This window comes from Euphorbia lathyris, chromosome 2 (genome assembly GCF_963576675.1).
Source record: "Euphorbia lathyris chromosome 2, ddEupLath1.1, whole genome shotgun sequence".
Classification (NCBI taxonomy): domain Eukaryota; kingdom Viridiplantae; phylum Streptophyta; class Magnoliopsida; order Malpighiales; family Euphorbiaceae; genus Euphorbia; species Euphorbia lathyris.
The window spans coordinates 2,806,589-2,829,666 of record NC_088911.1 but is presented as its reverse complement, the minus strand read 5'-3'; the positions used below and the strand labels follow the sequence as shown (position 1 = coordinate 2,829,666).

At 33.6% G+C, this 23,078-nt stretch overlaps 1 protein-coding gene across 2 annotated transcripts; it reads right to left on the bottom strand.

Annotated features, from left to right (window-relative positions):
• Positions 1 to 1,309: 1,309 nt before the first annotated feature.
• LOC136220778 (uncharacterized) lies at positions 1,310 to 17,224 on the bottom strand. Of its 2 annotated transcripts, none has more exons than XM_066008560.1 (13): positions 16,940 to 17,224; positions 16,656 to 16,857; positions 15,568 to 15,642; positions 15,335 to 15,436; positions 15,104 to 15,144; positions 14,711 to 14,824; positions 13,788 to 13,902; positions 13,509 to 13,699; positions 13,310 to 13,426; positions 13,043 to 13,123; positions 12,366 to 12,604; positions 3,925 to 3,964; positions 1,310 to 2,199 (listed from the first exon to the last, which is right to left on the bottom strand). In XM_066008560.1, exons 1-13 carry the CDS (start codon positions 16,991 to 16,993, stop codon positions 1,510 to 1,512), a joined length of 2,061 nt encoding a protein of 686 aa, XP_065864632.1. In that variant the 5' UTR covers positions 16,994 to 17,224; the 3' UTR covers positions 1,310 to 1,509. The 2 variants fall into 2 exon arrangements, with proteins under 2 accessions (XP_065864632.1, XP_065864631.1); XM_066008559.1 differs by having other exon boundaries at positions 1,311 to 2,199; positions 12,366 to 12,599; positions 13,038 to 13,123; positions 16,940 to 17,223.
• Between the last annotated feature and the right edge of the window lie 5,854 nt (positions 17,225 to 23,078).

Below are 23,078 nucleotides of genomic sequence, written 5' to 3'. Positions count from 1 at the left end.
ATAAGTGTTGAAAGTATTAAATGATGTTACCATTTAATAAATACTAAAAATAAATGTTGAATATAAGTGACTTAACTGAAGCAAAAGTCATGAAGCAAGCAACGAGATATGGTGAAAGAGAACAAGATCCAAAATGGCCATTCTATAGCGATCAATCCTTCTAGAACAGTTAACACCACTATCTAAAATTTTAGATAAGTTAGAGACCAAATAGTAGTTTAAGCCCGGAAGAGGGTAAGCAAAAGCAAAGGAATGTCACGGAGGAGGCAACAAGATATGGTGAGAGAACAAGATCCGATATGATCTTTCCATAGCGATCAATCCTTCTAAAACAATTGACACCGCCATCTAAAATGTTTCGAACAACAACAATATTTATTATGAATATCAGTTCATGTCAAAAATAATAATGAATTATATATAAAAAATACTAAATTATAAATAATAATTATAATAAATAAATGATCAATTATATATAAATAATACTAAATTATAAATTATAATAAATTATATATAAATAATTATAATTATAATAAATTATATATAAATAATTATAATTATAATAAATAATGATAAATTACTGAACTGAATGCTACTAAATCGAACTGAAATAAAATCAAGTAACAAAGAACGAAACCTAAATATCAGCAACAACAAACGACTAATTACAACCGTAAACAGCAACAACTAAACCAAACAACTGAAGCAAAGGTCATGGAGGAGGCAACAAGATATGGTGAGAGAGAACAAGGTCCGATATGGTCTTTCCATGGCGATCAATCCTCCTAGAACAATTGACACCGCCATCTAAAACGTTTCGAACAACAACATTCAAAGAATTTATACCCTTCACTTCATATATTTCTACACTCACTTTTTCATCCACCCATTTATTAGAACAAAGATTAGAGACAACAAGAAGTCCCTTCACCCATAGTGGTGTCACAGCTTTCTTCAGTCTCTCAATATCTGGTGGATAATGTGGTATTATTGAAAAGTTCATGTCATTTCCTTTATCTCCAGCTCTGCTATGTGCTACACTATAAAGCGGAATCTTCTTACCAGCCGGAGCAGGAGTCGGAGCCGGGGCAGGGGGGTTACATTCTTCGTGATAATCATCCCTGCTCGATGTCTTCCCTGCTTCCTCACACCTGGTTTCTTTCTTATTCGAATCCCTTCCTTTGCTGCATCTTACTCCGTCCTGCCAGAAAAGATTTTCACCAGCCGAAGCAGGAGTAGGGAGATTACGTTCTTTGTGAAAATCATCCCTGTTCGACTTACTAAATGATAATAATTATAATAAATAATGATCAATTATATATAAATAATGCTACATTATAAATTATATATAAATAATTATAATTATAACAAATAATGATAAATTACTGAACTGAATGCTACTGAACTGAAATTACTGATACTGAAATCAAATAACAAAGAACGGGACCTAAACATCAGCAACAACAAACAACTAATGACAACCGTAAACAGCAACACCTGAACCAAAGGTCATGGAGGAGGCAACACGATATGGTGAGAGAGAACAAGGTCCGATATGGTCTTTCCATGACGATCAATCCTTCTAGAACAATTGACACCGCCATCTAAAACGTTTCGAACAACAACATTCAAAGAATTTATACCCTTCACTTCATATATTTCTACACTCACTTCTTCATCCACCCATTTCTTAGAACAAAGATTAGAGACAACAAGAAGTCCCTTTACCCATAATGGTGTCACAGCTTTCTTCAGTCTCTCAATATCTGGGGCATAATGTGGTATTATTGAAAAGTTCATGTCATTTCCTTTATCTCCAGCTCTGCTATGTGCTACGCTATAAAGCGGAATCTTCTTACCAGCCGGAGCTGGAGCCGGAGCAGGGGGGTTACGTTCTTCGCGACAATCATCCCTGCTCGATGTCTTCACTGCTTCCTCACACCTGGTTTCTTTCTTATTTGAATCCCTTCCTTTGCTGCATCTTACTCCGGTCTGCCAGAAAACATTCTCACCAGCCGGAGCAGGAGCAGAAGCTGGAGCAGGGAGATTACGTTCTTTGTGACAATGATCCCTGTTCGACTTACTCAATGTAGCTTCACATGTCTTCACTGTTTCCTCGCACCTGATTTCTTCCTTATTCAAGTCTGTTCCTTTGCTGCATCTTACTCCGGTCTGCCAGAAAACATTCTCGCGCCCGACCTATTACCAAAATCATAATCTGTCAAATCGAGTTTTCGCTGCAACCAATAAAGTTAATCCTATAATGAAAATGCTTTTACTAACTACTCAACAACTTCAAATCAGTCCTTTACTTTGTAAAATTAATAACAATAATGATAAGGAAATGTAAAAAGACAAAAAAAAAAAAAACCATCCATATGGTTTCGGGCATTTGCAAGTAGATGAATGTGGTATTTTTTGCTCAAAGAAAAAAGAAAAGTAAAAATGCGTTTTACATAATTGAATTCTTTATTTTGCTCCCGGTGTTAGTCATTGTTAATGTGACACACTGACTTTGCGGGTAAATTACATCCATGGCCACTGAACTTTACCCATTTTAACATTGTCGCCACTGAACTTCAATTCTTACCCGTATGGCTACTGAACTCTACATTTTTTAACACAAGTGGCCACTTAACGCCTCAAAATGACCGTTGACGGCCTCAAAATAAAGAATTCGAAGAGTTAATGATATTCTAAGGAACTTTAATTCTTGAAAATTTTCATTTTGAGGTCATTTAGGTTATGTTTGGTTAGGATAAAGAGAGTGAATTTTTAGAGAGAGAAAGCTCCAAAAAGGTGATTTTGGAAAATAAAAACTATAGTTCATGATAAATGTCATTCTGAACAACTTTAATTCTTGAATATTTTCATTTTGAGGTCGTTAACGGTCATTTTGAGGAGTTAGTTAAAGTTGAGTAGCCATTGGTGTGTAAAGTTCAGTGGTCATACCGTAAATAATGGGAGTTCAGTGGCCACAATGTTAAAATGAGTAAAGTTCAGTGGTCATGGGTGTAATTTACCCGGAAATGTAATAAGACAAAAAAAACCATCCATATGGTTTCGCGCATTTGCAAGTAGATGAATGTGGTATTTTGCCTAAAAAGAAGAAAAGAAAAAATGTGTTTTACACCGTTAATTGAATTCTTTATTTTGCTAACGGTGTTAGTCATTGTTAATGTGAGACAATGACTTTGCTGAAGTGACATCCTATGTCGCATGGAAATGGACATTGTGAGACATTATTTCTAAAACATAACCTTTATAAAATAGCCTTCAAAAGAAAATTACACCTATACAAACATGAAACCTAGAAACGTTGCTAAAGAGAATTGTGCGTAGAACATAGGTGACATCTTGAATTGTTGACTTTTGTTCACGTGTCACTTGATGACAATGTGAAACCGTGCTAGCCAAATTCTTTCTTTTGCTAAGAGTGTAAAACACGTGATTATTTTTAACGAAAAATGTCGCATTCCTCTACTTGCACATGCATAAAACTACACGATATTTTTTTTTTTGTATTTTCCCCTAATAATAATAACACAAATTGAGGGAGAATGCAAGCAATTTCCAGGCACGAAAAGAGAAGATTTTCAGTAGATGCAGAATGCAAGAGGGACATATAGCTGCAAAGCTTAACTGTGATCAAACTTTTGCATGCTTTCAAAGAGCAGAACTGCATTTATGCAAATACATTTTATCAAGTAATGGTTCTATGCTATGTTGCACGGAAACGGAACGTTATTTCTGAAAAAATATAACTTGGAAGCGGTAATGGAAACCGAAAAGAAACTGAAACAGATACAAAACACGGAAAGGCTAATGAGGAAGAGTTTCCGTGCAACATAGGTTCTACGACACACATCTTATCTGCGGGTAGAATTTATAGAGAAAATAAATAAGAGAGAGATCGAAGATTACCAACTGTTTTTCGAGAACAATCTCTTTCTTACATCCCGTGCTGCATATTGACATATATAAAGAGAAGAATCAAGTTCAAATAGTGAAAAACCACGCTATGCAGTAGGCAAAAACAGTAGATATAGTGGTTAGAATTGAGAAACTTGGAAGAATCATCGGCTAACATCTACTCGGCTATAGCTACAACAAATGGCAAACATCTAATAACAACAACAAACAAGAAACAACAATAGTTGAACGAAACAAGCTTAAGAAGCCAAGGATTAAGGAATATTTTTGGGATAATTCCAAAAATAACCCCTGTGCTTTTGCTAATTTACAGATGGGTGTCTGTAATTTTTTTCTTTTTTTTTTTTTTTTTTTTTTGCAAAAAGAAGACTGAGGTCTTCACCGGTTTTACACTACCAATTTAACTGTTGATGACATCAAAATAGAAAAATCCAAAAATTGACGATATTCTATCAACTTTAATCATTCAACATTTTAGTCTTGAGGTCATTTAGGTGTTGTTTGGTTAGAAGAAAAAAAGTTAACGTTTATAGAGTGAAACTGTTACGTACCAAAGAAAGAAGAAGATTAATTGAAGGACAGCTAAGTAATTAGCCATTAGTGTCTTAGCTACTAAGTCTTAGTTACTTAAGTGTTAAGTTTTGCTAGCTGTCTTTACTTCTTCCTTAAGTATCTTTTGCCACTACTATAAATACAGCTATTGTCATCGTAAGGGATCATCAAAAAATATTAATGAACTAGATTCTTTTCTTTTCTCACTCTCTATTCTCTGTTTCTTTCTCTTCCCTACCTCTGAACTTCTTCATCTTAATTCTTTTCTGTAAAGTGTAAATCGTAACAGTGGTATCAGAGATCTCGATTCTCCGGCAAATTCTGATTGGGTATGATAAATACTGCACCGGTAACTCGTGTAACTAAGAAGAATCAACAAGCCATGGAAACTCTCGAAGATCAGATCAAGGCTCTCGCGGCTCAGTTTTATGATTGATCGGAATCTACTGCAGAACCATTGGACAAGATAAGCGATCAACAAACTGAGCAACAGAAGAGGATTGAAACTCTAATTGCAGAGCAGAATCAATTACGAAGAGATCAATTGGATTCCAACAAATCCATTGATGAAAGGTTCCACAATGTGTTATCTACCTTCAGCAAGCTCATCCAAATTAATTCCGGTATCCAGATTAATTCCGATCAGCCTACGACTTCAACCCTCAATACTAACACTGGAAAAGGAATTCTCGGAAGCGGTCCTAATTCATCCCCTGCATCCTTCGTAGAAGTTTCTCCTCCTGAGAGAACTCCTTATTTCCACAAGTTACTTACGAAATGCGATCTTCCTATGTTTGAAGGCGTTGATGTAGATCTTTGGGTGAGTAAGTGTAATAAATATTTTCAGATATTTGAAGTTGCAGAAGAAAAGAAGGTGATGCTGGTTGGATTGTACCTGCAAGGACGAGCAGAGCGATGGTTCCGAAATTGGATTTCCTCTAATCCTCAAACTTCTTGGAATGAATTTGTCCAAGAGGTTGAAAAGAGATTCCAAGAAACAGAGGTGGAAGATGTAGTGCAACAATTATCACAACTAAAACAGGAAACTACAATCCTTGCTTATCAGGAACAATTCGAGGCAATCAAGCTCAAAATGGAAAAGGTTCACCCTAATCATACTGAATCTTTTTATATTTCTAGTTTCATCACTGGATTAAAACCAGAAATTAGGTCTGCTGTTAGATCCTTTGAACCCACTACACTCTATGTTGCTATTAAGCAAGCCAAATACCAAGAAACTCACATTAAAACCATGATCGAAGCTGTCAAGCCCAAACCTACTTTTCGATCCCCAAACACACCTAAACCCTGGCCTTATACTACCACCAATCAACCTTACTCTACTCAAAATACAGGAAATATTGTTAAACCAATGGAACAGAAACCTAGCCTAAACACTAATCCTGTAAAACGCATACCAGGAGCCTGTTGGAAATGTGGTGATAAGTAGCATCCTGGTCATCAATGCACTACTAAGAAACTAAATTTGATTAGTGGAAGTGAGGAAGTGGAGATTGAGGAGACAATGGAAGGGAAAACATTGGAAGAGCCAACTGAAATAATGGAAGTAACAAGTGAAGAACAACCAATCACTATATCCATAAATGCCTTAGATGGAGGATTGACTAATGGAACTTTGAAACTCAGAGGCACCATGATGAAGAAACCTATATTGATTCTAATTGATAGTGGAAGCACTCATAGCTTCATTGATTTTAAGCTGACCCAGGATTTAAAACTTCCTCTTGTCAAGGTTAAGCCAGCAGCGGTGACTGTGGCTGATGGAAGACAGTTGACAGTCAGTTCCAAGTGTCAAGAGTGTAGTTGGACTATGAATCATAACAAGTTTGCTTTTAACCTTAGGGTTTTGGAGTTGGGAGATTATGATCTCATACTGGGATCTGATTGGATGAGGAAGCACACTCCTGTAACGTTTGATTTTGACAAGAATAGATTGTTGGTTCATCAAGGTAAGAAGGAAGTGGAGTTGAAAGGGATGGGGGATGAGATGTCCGTAAAATTGATGTCTCTCAAGTCTATGAATAAACTGATCACCAAAGGATGGAAAGGTATTTCTTCAACCTTATTCCTTATTTCTGTTTCTGAACCACAACCAGAAGTATCCAAACCAAAACTAGAACCCTTACCTAAATCACCACCCAACTACTTTTCCCTTGTCACGCGCTATAGTCACTTATTTCAAATGCCCACATCTCTTCCACCACAACGAAGCCATGACCATCAAATTTCTTTAAAACCATCCATTGAACCCATAAATGTCAGACCCTATCGCTATTCTTATCACCAAAAGAATGAAATTGAAAAGATGGTTGATGAAATACTTATAAGTGGGGTAATACAACCAAGTCAAAGTCCTTATGCATCACCAGTTCTCCTTGTAAAGAAGAAGGACGGCACATGGCGTTTCTGTGTTGATTACAGAGAACTTAACAAAGCAATGGTTAAGGATAAGTTTCCTATTCCCGTAATACAAGAACTTATTGACGAACTTCGGGGTGCAACGGTGTTTACCAAGCTGGATCTCAGATCTGGTTATCATCAAATTCGAATGAAGTTAACAGATGTTCCAAAGACTGCTTTTCGCACTCATTCTGGCCATTATGAGTTCTTAGTCATGCCTTTTGGCTTGACTAATGCTCCTGCAACATTTCAATCTCTTATGAACACAATTTTCAAGCAGTATTTGAGGCAGTTTGTACTTGTATTTTTTGACGATATCCTCATCTACAGCTCTTCCGAGGCTGATCACTTGAAACATTTGGAAATTGTCACGTCCGTGTCTAAATTTTTAGAATTTATACCTTGATAGTATTATATATTATAATTATTGGATGTGTGAAGTTAAATCGGTGTTATAGGAAAAGTTTGGAGTTAATTTGATGGTTTTATGTGTAAATTAAAAGTTTAGAGTAATTTTTAAAGATTATATAAAGATGGAGGACCAAACTGGATCTTTGCTAGATTTGGATATGTATTTGGCGAAAGGTTCCAGATGATGTATTCATTATCTTTTCTTTTCTTTTCTTTTTTCCTTTTCTTCTTCTATCATCAGCTTTTATCGTTCTTGAACCGTTTCTCCACCGTTTCTTTGATTTACGGAGATTCGACCGTCCGAATCACTCGAAATTGAAACCATAGCATCCTTATACATAGTTCTAAGTCCTAACCGAAGAGTTTTTGAGTTTCGAAAGTGTTTGGAGGGAAACGTCTTAGACAGAATTTAGCGGCGAATCGATCGGGTGTATTTTGTTCAATTAGTGACCAAAGTAAGTAACTATCAACTATATTTTGAGTTTTATGTATATAGATATATATATATAATCAAAGAAGTTTCAGAAATTGATATTTTAGGGTTTTTCCATGATTTTGCTTTTTATTGTGAAATTACGGTTCAAATGAAGCTATTGATTATACTTCTATGTGAATTTCAGATTTTACTTGATTATGTTGATTTAAGGCTTGATTTGGTTGATTGATATATATACATATATGTTTTTGGTTTCAATATATATCTATATTGAACAAAATGAATTTGATGATTTCTTACGAATTGTTTTTGGATTGCGAAATCTATTGCGGTTATTGTTGTTATTATTTTGGATTGAAGTCCAAATATGATTTTTATGATACAAAAGGGCTAATTGAAGCCAAATGAGTTATGGTTATGAAATAGTTTGGAATTTGATTGTGAAAGGATATTTTGAGCACGTTATGATTTTATGATTTTATATCCATCGAGAGTTATCCGGATCGGTGGTTTTATATTTGAAGACCATGTTCAGTGAGGGACATGGCCTGTGTACACAGTTTGAAGACCTATTGGGTATGGCAGCGAAGTGTTGGGTAAGACCATATGGGATAGGCAATGTTAAGAGACGTCTCGACTATATATGTGGTTATGGATTGATACTTAAGGGGAGAAACTCGTGGATGGATACAATGTTTTAAGTTCATTTGAATTATGTTTTCGGTTATGATTGATTTTGATATAAGGTTTTACGTTTGATTAAATACGAGTTGGTTTGATCAAATCAAGAATGGATACAAGATTATATATTTTTATGGTTTTAGTTTGGATTGAAGTCCAAATATGATTTTTCTGATACAAAAAGCCTACTTGAAGCCAAATGATTTATGATTATGAAATAGTTTGGAATTTGATTGTGAAAAGAAATTTGAGCACGTTATGATTTTATGATTTTATATCCATCGAGAGTTATCCGGATCGGTGGTTTTATATTTGAAGAGCATGTTCAGTGAGGGACATGGCATGTGTACACAGTCTGAAGACCTATTGGGTATGGCAGCGAAGTGTTGGGTAAGACCATATGGGATATGCAATGTTAAGAGACGTCTCGACTATATATGTGGTTATGGATTGATACTTAAGGGTAGAAACTCGAGGATGGATACAATGTTTTAAGTTCATTTGGATTATGTTTTCGGTTATGATTGATTTTGATATAAGGTTTTACGTTTGATTAAATACGAGTTCGTTTGATGAAGGTTCTGCAGGAATTTTATAAAATTTGGATTTTTCACGATTTTGCTTTTTATTATGAAATTATGGTTCAAATTAAGCTATTGACTATGCTTCTATGTGAATTTCAGATTTACTTGATTATGTTGATTTAAGGCTTAATTTGGTTGATTTACATATATACATATGTTTTTGGTTTCAATATATATCTATATTGAACAAAATGAATTTGATGATTTCTTACGAATTGTTTTTGGATTGAGAAATCTGTTGCGGTTCTTGTTGTTATTATTTTGGATTGAAGTCCAAATATGATTTTTATGATACAAAAGGGCTACGTCTCGACTATATATGTGGTTATGGATTGATACTTAAGGGGAGAAACTCGAGGATGGATACAATGTTTTAAGTTCATTTGAATTATGTTTTCGGTTATGATTGATTTTGATATAAGGTTTTACGTTTGATTAAATACGAGTTGGTTTGATCAAATCAAGAATGGATACAAGATTATATATTTTTATGGTTCTGGTTTACTACTTTGACTATATTATGAACTTACGTTTTGAGTATATTTTATAAGGTTTTGATTAAATCCCTTTATAAATGTATATATGTAGCTATGTTAAGTATATTGGTTTTTATAGTTGATAATTTCTTACTGAGATTTCTGTCTCACCTTTTTAAATGTTTTAATGTTTTTCGGTGCGAAAGTACAAGTATAGAGGTGATTACCGACCGATTAGATGAGGATTGGAAGTTGTTACTTACTATTAGAATTATTATTAGAACTTTGGTATTTCGATTGTAAGATGATGATATTTGGATTAATTGGAGACTTCTAAGTATTGATTATGATCTTTCTATTTCACGCTCCATGCCGATTGAGGTCGTCTAGGGTCGGGTGTGACAGAAATAGTCTTTCACCTTTTAGAGGAGCATCAATTATTTGCTAAGGGGTCTAAATGTGACATAGCAGTTCCATCAATTACTTATTTGGGGCATATCCTATCGGCGGACGGGGTTGCAACCGATCCTTCAAAGATTGAATCGATGGTAAAATGGCCCATTAATTTGATAATATCCTGTTAAACCGAGGAAACCCCTCAGACACTTATTTAGTAGTGCCTATCATCCGCAAACGGATGGGCAGACAGAGCGACTCAACCAATGTTTGGAGAATTATCTCCGTAGTATGTGTTTTCTTACTCCGAAGAAATGGGCTGATTGGTTAAGCTTAGCGGAATACTGGTATAATACCAGCTTCCATAGTGCAATTAAGATGAGCCCTTATCAGGCATTATATGGCGAAGCACCGTCACTTCCAGTAGTTCCTTCAATTACAACGTCTGTGGCAGCGGTGGAAACATTCCTTAGTGATCGTGAGCAAATGAATTCTTACTTGAAAGCTTGTTTAGCTTCGTCTCAGAATCGTATGAAGCAGATGGCGGACAAGCATCGATCTGACAGAGCATTTACAGTGGGTGATATGGTTTTCCTTAAACTCCAACCATATAGACAGACTACTGTGGCAGTCAGAACTTCACTCAAATTGGCAGCCAAATACTATGGCCCTTTTCTGGTATTGGAACGAGTAGGGAAAGTTGCTTATAAGCTCCAGCTACCTCCTGCTTGCAAAATTCACCTTGTATTTCATGTGTCCTTGCTTAAAAAGCAGTTGCAGCCTTCTACTCCAGTCCTTACTATACTTCCTCCAATTATTGATGCTGAGTGGGTGATTCTTCCTCAAAAGGTCCTGAATACACGCTATGCCCACATTGGCAGTCACACTAAGTTTCAACTTCTCATTCAGTGGGAGGGATATTCAGCAGTTGATGCCACTTGGGAGGATGTTGACACTATTCGCCAACAGTTTCCTATTTTTTACCATTCTTGGGGACAAGAAGGTTCTTATGGGGGAGGTATTGTTACGTACCAAAGAAAGAAGAAGATTAATTGAAGGACAGCTAAGTAATTAGCTATTAGTTTCTTAGCTATTAAGTTTCATTACTTAGTTGTTAAGTTTTTAATTCCTTTTATTAGTGTCTTAGCTACTAAGTCTTAGTTACTTAAGTGTTAAGTTTTGCTAGCTGTCTTTTCTTCTTCCTTAAGTATCTTTTGCCACTACTATAAATACAGCTATTGTCATTGTAAGGGATCATCAAAAAATATTAATGAACTAGATTCTTTTCTTTTCTCACTCTCTATTCTCTGTTTCTTTCTCTTTCCTACCTCTGAACTTCTTCATCTTAATTCTTTTCTGTAAAGTGTAAATCGTAACAGAAACTTCAAAAATGATGATTTTGGAAAATAAAAAACGTAGTTCCATGGTAAATATGGTACAAAACAAATTGAACTCTTGAAATTTTCTATTTTAAGGTCTATCAACAGTCAAACTGGCAATTTCAGCCTAAAGTCCTTGGTTCTGCACACGGGCGAGAATGTCGGTCATCTTTTTACAACAAAAGAAAACCACAGTCGCTCATCTACAAATCAGCGAAAGCACAGAAATTATTTTTGGAATTATCACTGTTTTTTCTAAAAAAAAAAAATATAACAAGGGAAACACCTCCGAACAAGAGTGTCAAACAGGCTCCGAAATGATACGTATGTATAAACAGTCCTATAGTATAATTGTACAAGACTTGATTTTAAGCAAATCACAAATGGGAACTTACCTTACTACTAAATCTAATTAGTTAGATTAGATGATTCATGGAAAAGCCCAGATGATAATAAATGACAACATAATTGTTTGGGATAAGGATCAAAATTGACCCTAACGTTTCAAAAAAATGCAGATTTAGCTCTCTAATGAAATGGTCCAAATTTAACCCTACCGTTTTTAAGCAAGATCAATTTCAGCCCTACGTTATCAAAATTTTGAAAAGGCTTGTTTGACAGTTATTTAATTGTCTACGTACATTTTTTCTTGGTTATTTAATCCAAACTCCTCAAAATTTAATTTAAAGAGCTCAACAATGTAGTATGCTGGAGATGCTCTAAACAAGCTAAAATTCAATCTCACAAGTCAAAATTCAACTAAGTACAATAAAATTATATTATTTATCGTTAAGTTAAACGGGTTAAACAAGTAACTAACGGATTGACGAGTCAACCCGCTACCCAACCTGTTTATTTTACGGGTTAATCGTGTCGACCCATTTATGACCCGTATCCATTAAGCCTCAACCCTAATTCGTTTAATTTGTGGGTTACACGAATCAGGTTATGGGAATCGTGTTAATGTTTAATTTGCGGGTTACCACTATTCGTGTTATCATATCTATGACTATTCGTGTTATCGTATCTATGACTATTGCAGTAAACGAGGTGCTTTTACTGAAAACTAAAGGTAGCAAGAAAATGAGAAACTGACCTAATACCACCACCACCAGCTGGTCCATTTGTATATAAAGCTGTGAACTCTCTGGTAAACTGGACCGCTTGCTCCTTCAACTCGAATAAGCCATCCATGCGTAACCTTATGTCTTGAATATTAGTACACACAGAAGTGTCATCATTCATCACATTTGCCTTCAGGCTGTCGAGCCCAATAATATATGACAATATATTACAACTAACACCAGGACATACTTCTTCCATCCACGATCTGACCTAATAAAAAAATGGTAGGAATACATTACTCCATAGAAGTGTTTAAAATTCAAAATAAATTAGAAGGGAACCTTCAAAACCATATTAGTCAAATATACTTCACGCCTTTCTATGAAAAGGTTGACACCAGTCTAATGTATCATACACTTGTAATTACTGACGAATTAAGGGTCAAAATGGTCCCTAAAATTGGCAGCGAAGATCAATTTAGCCAAAATCGAAGTTTAGGTATCAACTCAGCCTCAAGTTTGCAAATTTTGACAAATTGACCCAGATAGAATCAGTTTTAATACCAATAATTTATAAAATTTGGGTTGATTTGTCAAAATTTGCCAACTTAAGGGCTGAGTTGATACTTAAACTTCGATTTAGGCTAAATTGATTTTGGCTGGCAAGTTTGAGGGTCATTTTGACCCTTAATTCAATTACTGACCTTACAAGATATTCAGCAGCTTTAGCACGTGCGACACATTCATAGCCTCCATAAGAGATCTCCCCCCATCCTTTCCAACCACAACTCTGGGAAAAATGAATTCAAACACAGCCAAGAACTTGCTTATGAAAATCTCCAAACTAGAAATGGTCAAATGCAAGCAGAAAATAATTATCAAGTTTGAAATTGAACCGGTCATTGACGCCTAAGAAAAACTAAACCATGAGATTTGATTCTTCACAGTATTCCTAAATGGTGCATATAAATCTTACCTTTGGAACCAAGCGCAAGAGTTTATCAGGCCAGGATCCCATGGATGATTTTGCTCCAGTGCAGAGAACACGACAACTTGACAATGGATGAAAAGAAACATCCCTAAGATCAATTACCTACATTTGAAGACAATATAATTCAAATTTTGTGTCCATTAAACACCCTTGCTACTATGAATTCTTCAATGACAGAACTTACCACATCAGGAGTGATATAAGCACCTGGATCTCCCACCTCGTATAGAAGTTGTTGGGCACAAGTACTGAAATTCAATACCCCGCCACTGCTCTCTGCCTTTGCTACGCAAACTTGTCCATCAAAGCTTATTTCTGCATAAGGAAGTGACAAATCCAAAAGAGACGGCAAAGACATGTCTCGATATTTGTCCCCTGTGATAGAGAAAATGTAAAATATTAAACATGTATCTCGATATTTATGACCTTCCATTAGATCTTTGGGGTGAGATAGTAATCTTACCAGGATGCATGAAGTATCCTCCGGTGAGTTGACAACCACACTCTAGAAGGTGTCCAGCCAAGGATCCCTGAGCTAGCTCCTTTAAATCATCCCAGTTCCAACCTAGTTCATAAATCTAATCATACAAATGCAACCAATCAAATTCTTTTGCAGAAGCAAGTTTACTGCCCGCGCAGTTGGCTAAACAAACAGACTGTACGTAATGTTGCTTATTCTACAATACACACTACAAGAAATTATACTGGCTCAAGTACAGAGCTAGCCAAGCTATAAGTGATATGCAAGATCAGATGTCTAGGCCAAAATTATGGTGACGAAAATATTAATTTTCTCGGGAGCTTTTTGTGATGAGAAACCATATGCTGATTTACATGATCATAGCTATCCTAAATCCATAAACATATGGATTAAGTTGCAATTTAGGCTCTGTTTGCTTCATGAAAATAATTTAACTTGGTAAAACATTTGCCACTTTTTGTCTTTAATATAAGAATACGAGTTTTGCCTTAATTTTAAGGGCTAAAAAAAATAATTTAAGCCTCAATATTTGTTGCATTGTTGAAAGATTGGAAAGTAATTTCCTTTCTTAAAAAGGGAAGTAGTTTTCCCCTATTTTGCGGTTGAAAATCAACTTTTTTTCCTTTGACTTGTATTCTTGTTGAGCTACCCAAATGTTCGAAAACGAGGAAAATATTTTCCGTGAAACAAATAGATTAGTCTTGTCATTTAACAAATGAATGAGTACTATTTTTCAGGCATTTAAAGTTCCCCAGGTTCCACATAGATGGATGAAACGATGTCATTGCCAAACATGAAACATATGTCATATGCTAAATCAGAGGATGTCTGAAGTAAATCATTAAACATAAGGGAAAGACTGCTAGAGAAGGAAGAGATGTGAGAGAGAGGACTAAGCTACATACCATTGGTGCTAAGAATAAAGCAGCATCAGCAATTCGTGAAGTTATTATAACATTTGGTTGATACTTCTCCAAACATTCAACAATAGGAGCAGCTCCAAGATAAGTGCTAATGCCCTTCAGAGATAGAGACACATAGAGTGACAATCAAGTGCTCCCTCCATATAAAATTAAATATGTCATAAACGAAGTAAAACTTTATCCTAATAAAAAATGCAATTCTTGGCAAGTTTTAAGAGTGAAAGGTATTGCGTGCATATAAACATGACAGGTCTTTTCATAAATATTGTTTTAAACATCTAATGCCAAGAGAAAATTAAAACATTAAAATTTGAAATGATAGATAACAATTACAGTTATAAACAGGAAGTACAGGCAAGAGAACCAGATTCTTACACTTTCCATAACATTTGATTTCCTAGGTTGAGACCCCGAACCTGAATATAAAAACAGTTTGCTTTGAGTTCTATACCTTTATCTAACACATACACACAGAACACAGCAAAAATAAAGTTGATTCAAATATATTAACTTCCTCTAGTGAAGTAATGACGACAATTGTTTTAATTCCCCTTCCCCCGCCAACCCCAAAAAAACATAATTCGGATTTTCATTAACAAATGATACCTGATCTATTTGAAGAAAGCTCATGGGCCACAGCAACAGAAACAGTAAGCCCCATATTGCAGGCAGTTTCCAGAACTCTCTCCTGAGCACCAAGCGGATCCACTGGCCGGAGAAGATAAGCATAAATTTAGAAAAGAACAGGTAAAAGAAAATTCATCTTTGAGATCTTCTAACATAATAACTAACTTGCAAAACATTTTTGTTGTAACGTAATTCAATGTGTAGATTCTTACTTGCACCCATGTTGGTTATTATGCAAGTTCCACTTTCCACAGCTAAAGGAAGGAGCAAACTCATCCAGTCCGAAACTGCAGAGAGGCAATGAGGCATAGAGAATGAACATATATGAGAAGGGAAAAAAAAAAACTCACATTCACGCTCACATACGATAGCATATTTTCATGTAAAAGGTCAGAGTTTACTGATAAAGAGCAATCAGATACACATTTCACAAATGAAACCTTTTGCCTTAATTAACAAACTAACTAAAAAACAGGAATGCAAAAAGAAATCATTCTCTTTGGGCATTCATTTTCCAATGCAGGGCCTAAATTCAGCAATATGCTGCTCAATTTATGTGGATAAACTATCTTACCTACAGAATGAACACTTTCAGAAAAATGGTTGTTAGTTTGCAAGCTATTAATCAATTGCTCACTCAGTTCTTGTCAGAACTCTATCAAACTCTAGGAAAGAACACTAGAGAATTCAAAATTATCATAAATATTCTGAAAGAAGTGAGCATACTCCGAGAATCATAGCCATCGCCACCAGACGACATAGCCTGATAACGATCGGCAAGTGTGCGTTCAGCTAAGCATTCAAGCACAAGATTTTCCAATGCAGCGCTTAAATTGCAGCAATATGCCTGCTCAATTTTATGTGCATAAACTATCTTATCTACAGAATGAACACTTTCACAAAAAATGGTTGTTATTTTACAAGCTATTAATCAATTGCTCACTCAGTTCTTGTCAGAACTCTATCAAACTCTAGGAAAGAACACTAGAGAATTCAAAATTATCATAAATATTCTGAAAGAAGTGAGCATACTCCGAGAATCATAGCCATCGCCACCAGACGACATAGCGTGATAACCATCGGCAAGTGTGCGTTCAGCTAAGCATTCAAGCACAAGATTTTCCAATGCAGCGCTTAAATTGCAGCAATATGCCTCCTCAATTTATGTGCATAAACTATCTTAAATTTCAGCTACTATTCAATTTCTCACTCAATTCTTGTCAGAACTCTATCAAAACTCTAGGAAAGAACACTAGAGAATTCAACATTATCATAAACATTCTGAAAGAAGTGCACATACTCCGAGAATCATAGCCATCGCCACCAGACGACATAGCCTGATAACGATCGGCAAGTGTGCGTTCAGCTAAGCATTCAAGCACAAGATAATCAAGCTCCTTAACTCTCTGTAGCAACTTAAGTGCCGCCGATGGTCTGTCGCCTCCAAATCCAGCCCCGCATCCGATATAAACTTTCTCCTTTCGTCGATGATGATTATTTCTCTGCAATTCAAAAATCAAATTTCAGCTCCATCTCTCCTTCTCCACAGTAAAAATCACAATACAGATAATCCCTAACACTTACCAGATTGACGACACAATCGTGAATATCACTCCAGTCTTGATATTCCATAGACATGTAAATTCAACAATTATCCTCTCCGCTAACAATAATTAGCATCGATGTCTTCTCCCGTTGGAGAATGAAGAGCAAATCGTCGTCTACTAGAGCGGACTCCGGAGAATCTGCAAAACGGGTCAGAAAAATGCTATTTTATTTTGCCCCGAAAGCTAATTGTACGACAGTGTGATCCCGGTTAAGGCAGTTGCTGCTGTTTTTGTGCAGTACTTTATCTTCTATACGAACGAACTCCCAGCCTAGGTTCAGGGCCCACCCTGCCGGACATTCATTGTTTTAGTTTCCTTCCTACTATTTTAGGTCAGGAGTAATTTTATCTTTAACGTTTAAAATAGTACAATTTTACCTTTAATATGAGAAGCCAAGAGTAATTTTACCTCTAACGTTGATAAATTTAGTCAATTTGAGAAATAATTCATCAAACTATCTTCTCGGTCATGAATCTTGTCATCTTCACACATACGTTATTTTATTAGTAACAAATCACAAACATATGTTGGGATGCGAAAAAAATAAGAAAAAAATATTAAAAATATATTGTCTTTGTACGAATTAGACAAAAAAATTTAAAAATCCACCGAATTTATAAATACTAATCTCCAATTTTATTATTAAATTATAAAAAACATTATATCATTTTTTTAAGAACCAATTGATATGCAATTGGTGTAAAATAAAGAAAAAAATGACTGTATTTTATAATAGTGTCTGAAATTGATCCAATTTATCAACGTTAGGGGTAAAATTGCTCTTGACTACAAACGTTAGGGGTAAAATTGCACCATTTTAAACGTTAGAGGTAAAATTGCTCCTGACCCAAAATGTTAAGGGTATTACATGTTTAATATTTTTTTGTATTTAATTTAATTTTTTTTTAACTATATATTTAATTAATTACATTTTAGGTAAATTCATGAGTTAATTGGACATTTTATGTAAATAGATGAGCTATCAAGATGGATCGGTCAAATCACAAAGTTTATATTTATATTTTTTCTATAAACTATAATAAATGGTAATTTTATCATTTTGAAATTTAATTTAGTATAATTTGACCAATAAATTTAAAGGATAAAAGAGTTGATGAAAAAAAAAACTTACTAGTATAAACGTAAAAACATAAGGAAGCGACTTCTAAAATGGTAAAAAAAAAAGGATATATTTTCCTTAATTAAAAAAAATCCATTAAACTTAATGAGTCAAATCTATCTGTTAATCTCAATTAGTGCATTCAATTTCTCTATAGGATTCAATTTTTTTTATATATATATATATATAGTATTCTGTTTTCATTATTAATTTGTTGTTTCCAACAATGGCGAGGACCGTTGTTACGGTATTCTCTATCAATGACTTTGAAAGTATTCTTGTCAACGATGATGTTGCGCATTTAGCTTTGGCTGAGATTGATCATCATCTGTTGTTGATGGGCAACGAGGAAGAAGCTCCGAACGTACATCATATGATATCCGAATTTATCGAAAAGTTGGAGGATGTAAGAGTGAAAGAATCAGGGTCGGTATGTTCGATTTGCTTGGATGAAATGTCGATAGGCAAGCGTTTGCCATGCTCTCATATATACCATGGAGGCTGCATCAAAAAATGGCTGAACAGAGCTAACACTTGCCCTATTTGCCGTCATCGGATGCCTCCGTCTCCATAAATGTTATCAGATATTTCTGATTGATTTATGCAATATTTAATTACTTCTGAAAATACAATTTCAACTTCCATAGTTTCTTTTTTATTTGTTTAGAATTTCAAGTGTTGATGTTGAGAATTGTGAGATTATAATTTCTGCAGAAGGTTTGAATAAAGATTTAGGACTTGTTTGTTTCACCTAATCCTGCTTACTGTTGTTGTTAATTATTTGCTGTTACTGATAGATAGTAGATATTAGTTGATTTTTCTGTTAAAAACAACTATTTTGAATTTTCACCAATCATTTTTGTCTCTTGTTTAGATTTAAAAGTCAAAAGACAGTTTCGAAAAATGGAAACAAACAGACATTTAATTGTGCAGTATTCTTCGAAAACATAAACAAAGTCGGAGTTATATTGAAAGAAGAAGTCCACATTCTACTCTCGGTGCTACACTCAAACAAATACAATCTCGTGGACTAGTTTTAGTCTTTAGAGGAAATTTAGTTGAATATGTTTAATTTTAGGGATAAGTTAAAAAAATATCACGTGGTTTCACATTTCGATGATCTAGTATTTGTGGTATTTTTTGGAGCAAAAATAACAATATGGTTGGCACCGTTAGCAATTCCTTTCACTTTTAGGTTGATTTTGCCAAATTTGATTGTTAATGATGTTAAAATGAAAATTTTCAAAAATTAAAGTTGTTTAAAATCATATTTATTATGGAATCACGTTTTTTATTTTTTTTAAATCGTCATTTTTTGAGCTTTCTCTAACTAAAGATTAAATTTCTCTTTCATTACAAAACAACACCTAAATAACCTCAAAGCTAAAAAGTTGAAGAATTAAAGTTGTTAAAAATATCATTAAATTCTTGAAAATCTCATTTTGATGTTGTTAATGGGTCGGCTCCACCAGTGACCAGTCCCGACGGGGACGGATCCTCGATAAGGATCTCCATAGGACAGAGATAAGGATAATTTTATCCGCCGCGACGAGGATGAGGAAAGGTATCCTCGTCCCGTTAATCCCCGATTAGTGTCTCCGATTATTCTATGTGATAATTGATTTTTTTAGATGATTGATTGTTTCCAATTTTTAGTTTTTTTTTATGATTTGGAAAGTTTGACAATGATTATTAATACTTGGTATTATTAATCATTGTTTCTTAAATGTTTTTTTTTTTATCTTTAATAGGTTTTTTAAACTCATATTTTTTTTTATCATTCTTTATTATTGAAGAATTGAATTATATTTCTTAATTAGGAGTGAGTTTGGATGTGAAACTCAATTGAATGGCTTAATACGTTATTTGTCCTCTGAATTTGTTTAAAAAACTTAATTATCTTCTGAACTTCTAAATTGTTTTGATAGCTCCATCAATTTGCATAACATGTCCAAATATCCCCCTCAACTTTCATAAAATGTAATAATTTAATCACTTGGTTGCAAAAAAAAAAAATGTTAAATACAGAAAGTATGTTGCTTTGAAACAGTAAAATGGCCAAGGTTGGGGAATATGGTTCTGACATTAAAGAGTAAGAATTTCTTTCTAATATAATTTAATCTATTATGTGAATTATATAATAACATTCTAAGACGCGTGCACCACATTTTAACTGATTGATTAATTGATTACATTTTAAGCAAATTGAGGGAACTATTTAGGCATTTTGTGTAAGTTAAGGAGGCTATCGTGACACTTTAAAAGTTCAGAAGCCAATCAAAATGGTAGTAGTAATGTGACATGTGTCAATAAAAATAATAAAAATCAATAAAAAAAGTTAACCTCCTATTACATGTAACATATCATTAAGGAATCAATAAAAAAAAAAAACATATCATTAAGGAAACTTTAAATATTATTAATTATTGAGTAAATAGTTTATTAGTCCCTACATTTTTTATCTAAACACTATTTGGTCCGCATATGTTAATAATATAATATTTAATCCTTAATTTTTATGCTATTCAACAGTTTAGTCCCTTGTAGATGGATCCATCTGTATAATAATTCAAATAACTCGGTGACTAAACCGTTGAATAATACAAAAATTATGGACTAAACAGAGTATTATTAAAATACAAGAACTAAATAATATGTTATGTTAAAATATAGGGACTGATAAATTATTTATTTGTAATTAATTTTTTTAAAATTTATTTTTGTAACCTACGATTTTACTATTATTTTTTTAAGAATCAAGTTTAGTTTTTTTTTTTTTTTGTAAAATAAAAATTTATATTAAAAATTATTATAAATTTTGAAAATTTTACAACATTGTATTTTTTTTTTATTTTTCCATAAATTTTATATTAGAGATTAAAAGTCACATTTACATTTTACATAGCTCTACTCATAATTTTATAATTTTGGAAATATTTTTCATTCTTTTTTTAATGAAATAAATTTTTATAATTAGATAAAATTTAATGAACCAATTACTATATATTCAAGATATTAAGATTATACGGAAAAGAAAAAGAAAATAGAAAAAATATTTTATTATTATAAACTATGATAAAAGGTAATTTTATCATTTAAGATGTAATTTAGTCTAATCTTACCAATAAATTTAAAGAATGATGAAAGAGTTGATGGAAAAAAAAACTTAAAGACTATATAATTATTTTTAAAAAACAAAAACTCACTAATGTAAATGTAAAAACATAAAAGATCCAATTTAACTTCTAAAACTGATCAAAAAGAGGATATACTTTCTTTAATGGTCCAATCTATCGGTCAATCTTAATTAATGCATTCAATTCTCCATAGGATTTAAAATTTGTATTTATCTTTTTTATTTATTTACTTATTAGCATTGTATAAATGTGCTAATCATGAGTTTCTTTTATATATATATATATATAGGGGTGAGATCCAGTGTGACAAGGAGTTAGGGTGTGACAAGAAGCTTATTGTGTGATATAACAAAACTACGTAGTTTTGATGATAATTGAAAAAGGCAAGGTGACAAATTTGTAAATAAAAGGAAAGAGAGGATATAGAAAATTGTTTTATTTCTTTTCTTTAAAGTACATTTTCCCGACATCTCTAACATCGTTTTTCGAAAAATTTTATACTATGAGACTCGTCTAAATTAGACGGTCATTTTAAGATCCCTGAAGTTCAAGTAAAAAAAATTTCGGTGAACGGAATCCGGGTGGACGTTTTCCGGTGAGAAAAAAAGTGCCCCGAAAATTCTCAAAAAAATCCAGACAATGTAAAACATTATTCTAAGAAACTTTAATTCTTGGGTCGAAGTGGGATTTCTTACGGTTTAGTCCCAATAAAACTTTTTCCTTAATTTTATCAATTTTACATGCTTCAACAATTTGTTGGGTCAAAACTGTAAGGAATCTCGCTTTGAGCCAAGAATTAAAGTTTCTTAAAATGATATTTTAAATGTTTTGGAATTTTTTGATAATTTTCTGAGCACGTTTTTTGTCCTACTTACATTGTTCCAAATCAGTGCACCATTTGTTCCAACATAATACTTATATTGTTCCAACAGAAAATTGTTTTATTTCTTTTTTTTAAAATACATTTTTCCGACATTTCTAACCTCATTTTTTGAAAAATTTTATACTATTAGACTCGTCTAAATTAGACGGTCATTTTAAGATCCCTGAAGTTCAAGTAAAAAAAATTCTGGTGAACGGAATTCGGGTAGGCATTTTCTGGCGAGAAAACAAATGCCCAGAAAATTCTCAAAAAATTTTAAAAAATGTAAAACATTATTCTAAGAAATTTTAATTCTTGGGTCGAAGCGGGATTTCTTAAGGTTTAATCCCAATAAAACTTGTTCCTTAATTTTATCCATTTTACATGCTTCAACAATTTATTAGGTCAAAACTATAAGGAATCTCAATTTGAGCCAAGAATTAAACTTTCTTAAAATGATGTTTTGCATGTTTTGGAATTTTTTGATAATTTTCTGGGCACATTTTTTGTCCTACTTACATTGTTCCAAATCAGTGTACCATTTGTTCCAACATAATACTTATATTGTTCCAACAGAAAAATGTTTTATTTCTTTTCTTTAAAATACATTTTCTCAATATTTCTAACCTCGTTTTTCGAAAATTTTTATACTATTAGACTCGTCTAAATTAGACGGTCATTTTAAGATCCCTGAAGCTCAAGTAAAAAAAATTCCGGTGAACGGAATCCGGGTGGACGTTTTTTGGAGAGAAAAAAAGTGCCCAGAAAATTCTCAAAAAATTTCAGAAAATGTAAAACATTATTCTAAGAAACTTTAATTCTTCGGCCGAAGAGGGATTTCTTACGGTTTTGACCCAATAAATTGTTGAAGGATGTAAAATGGATAGAATTAAGGAAAACGTTTTATTGGGACTAAACCGTAAGAAATCCTACTTTGACTCAAGAATTAAAGTTTCTCGAAATAATGTTTTACATTTTCTGGAATTGTTTGAGAATT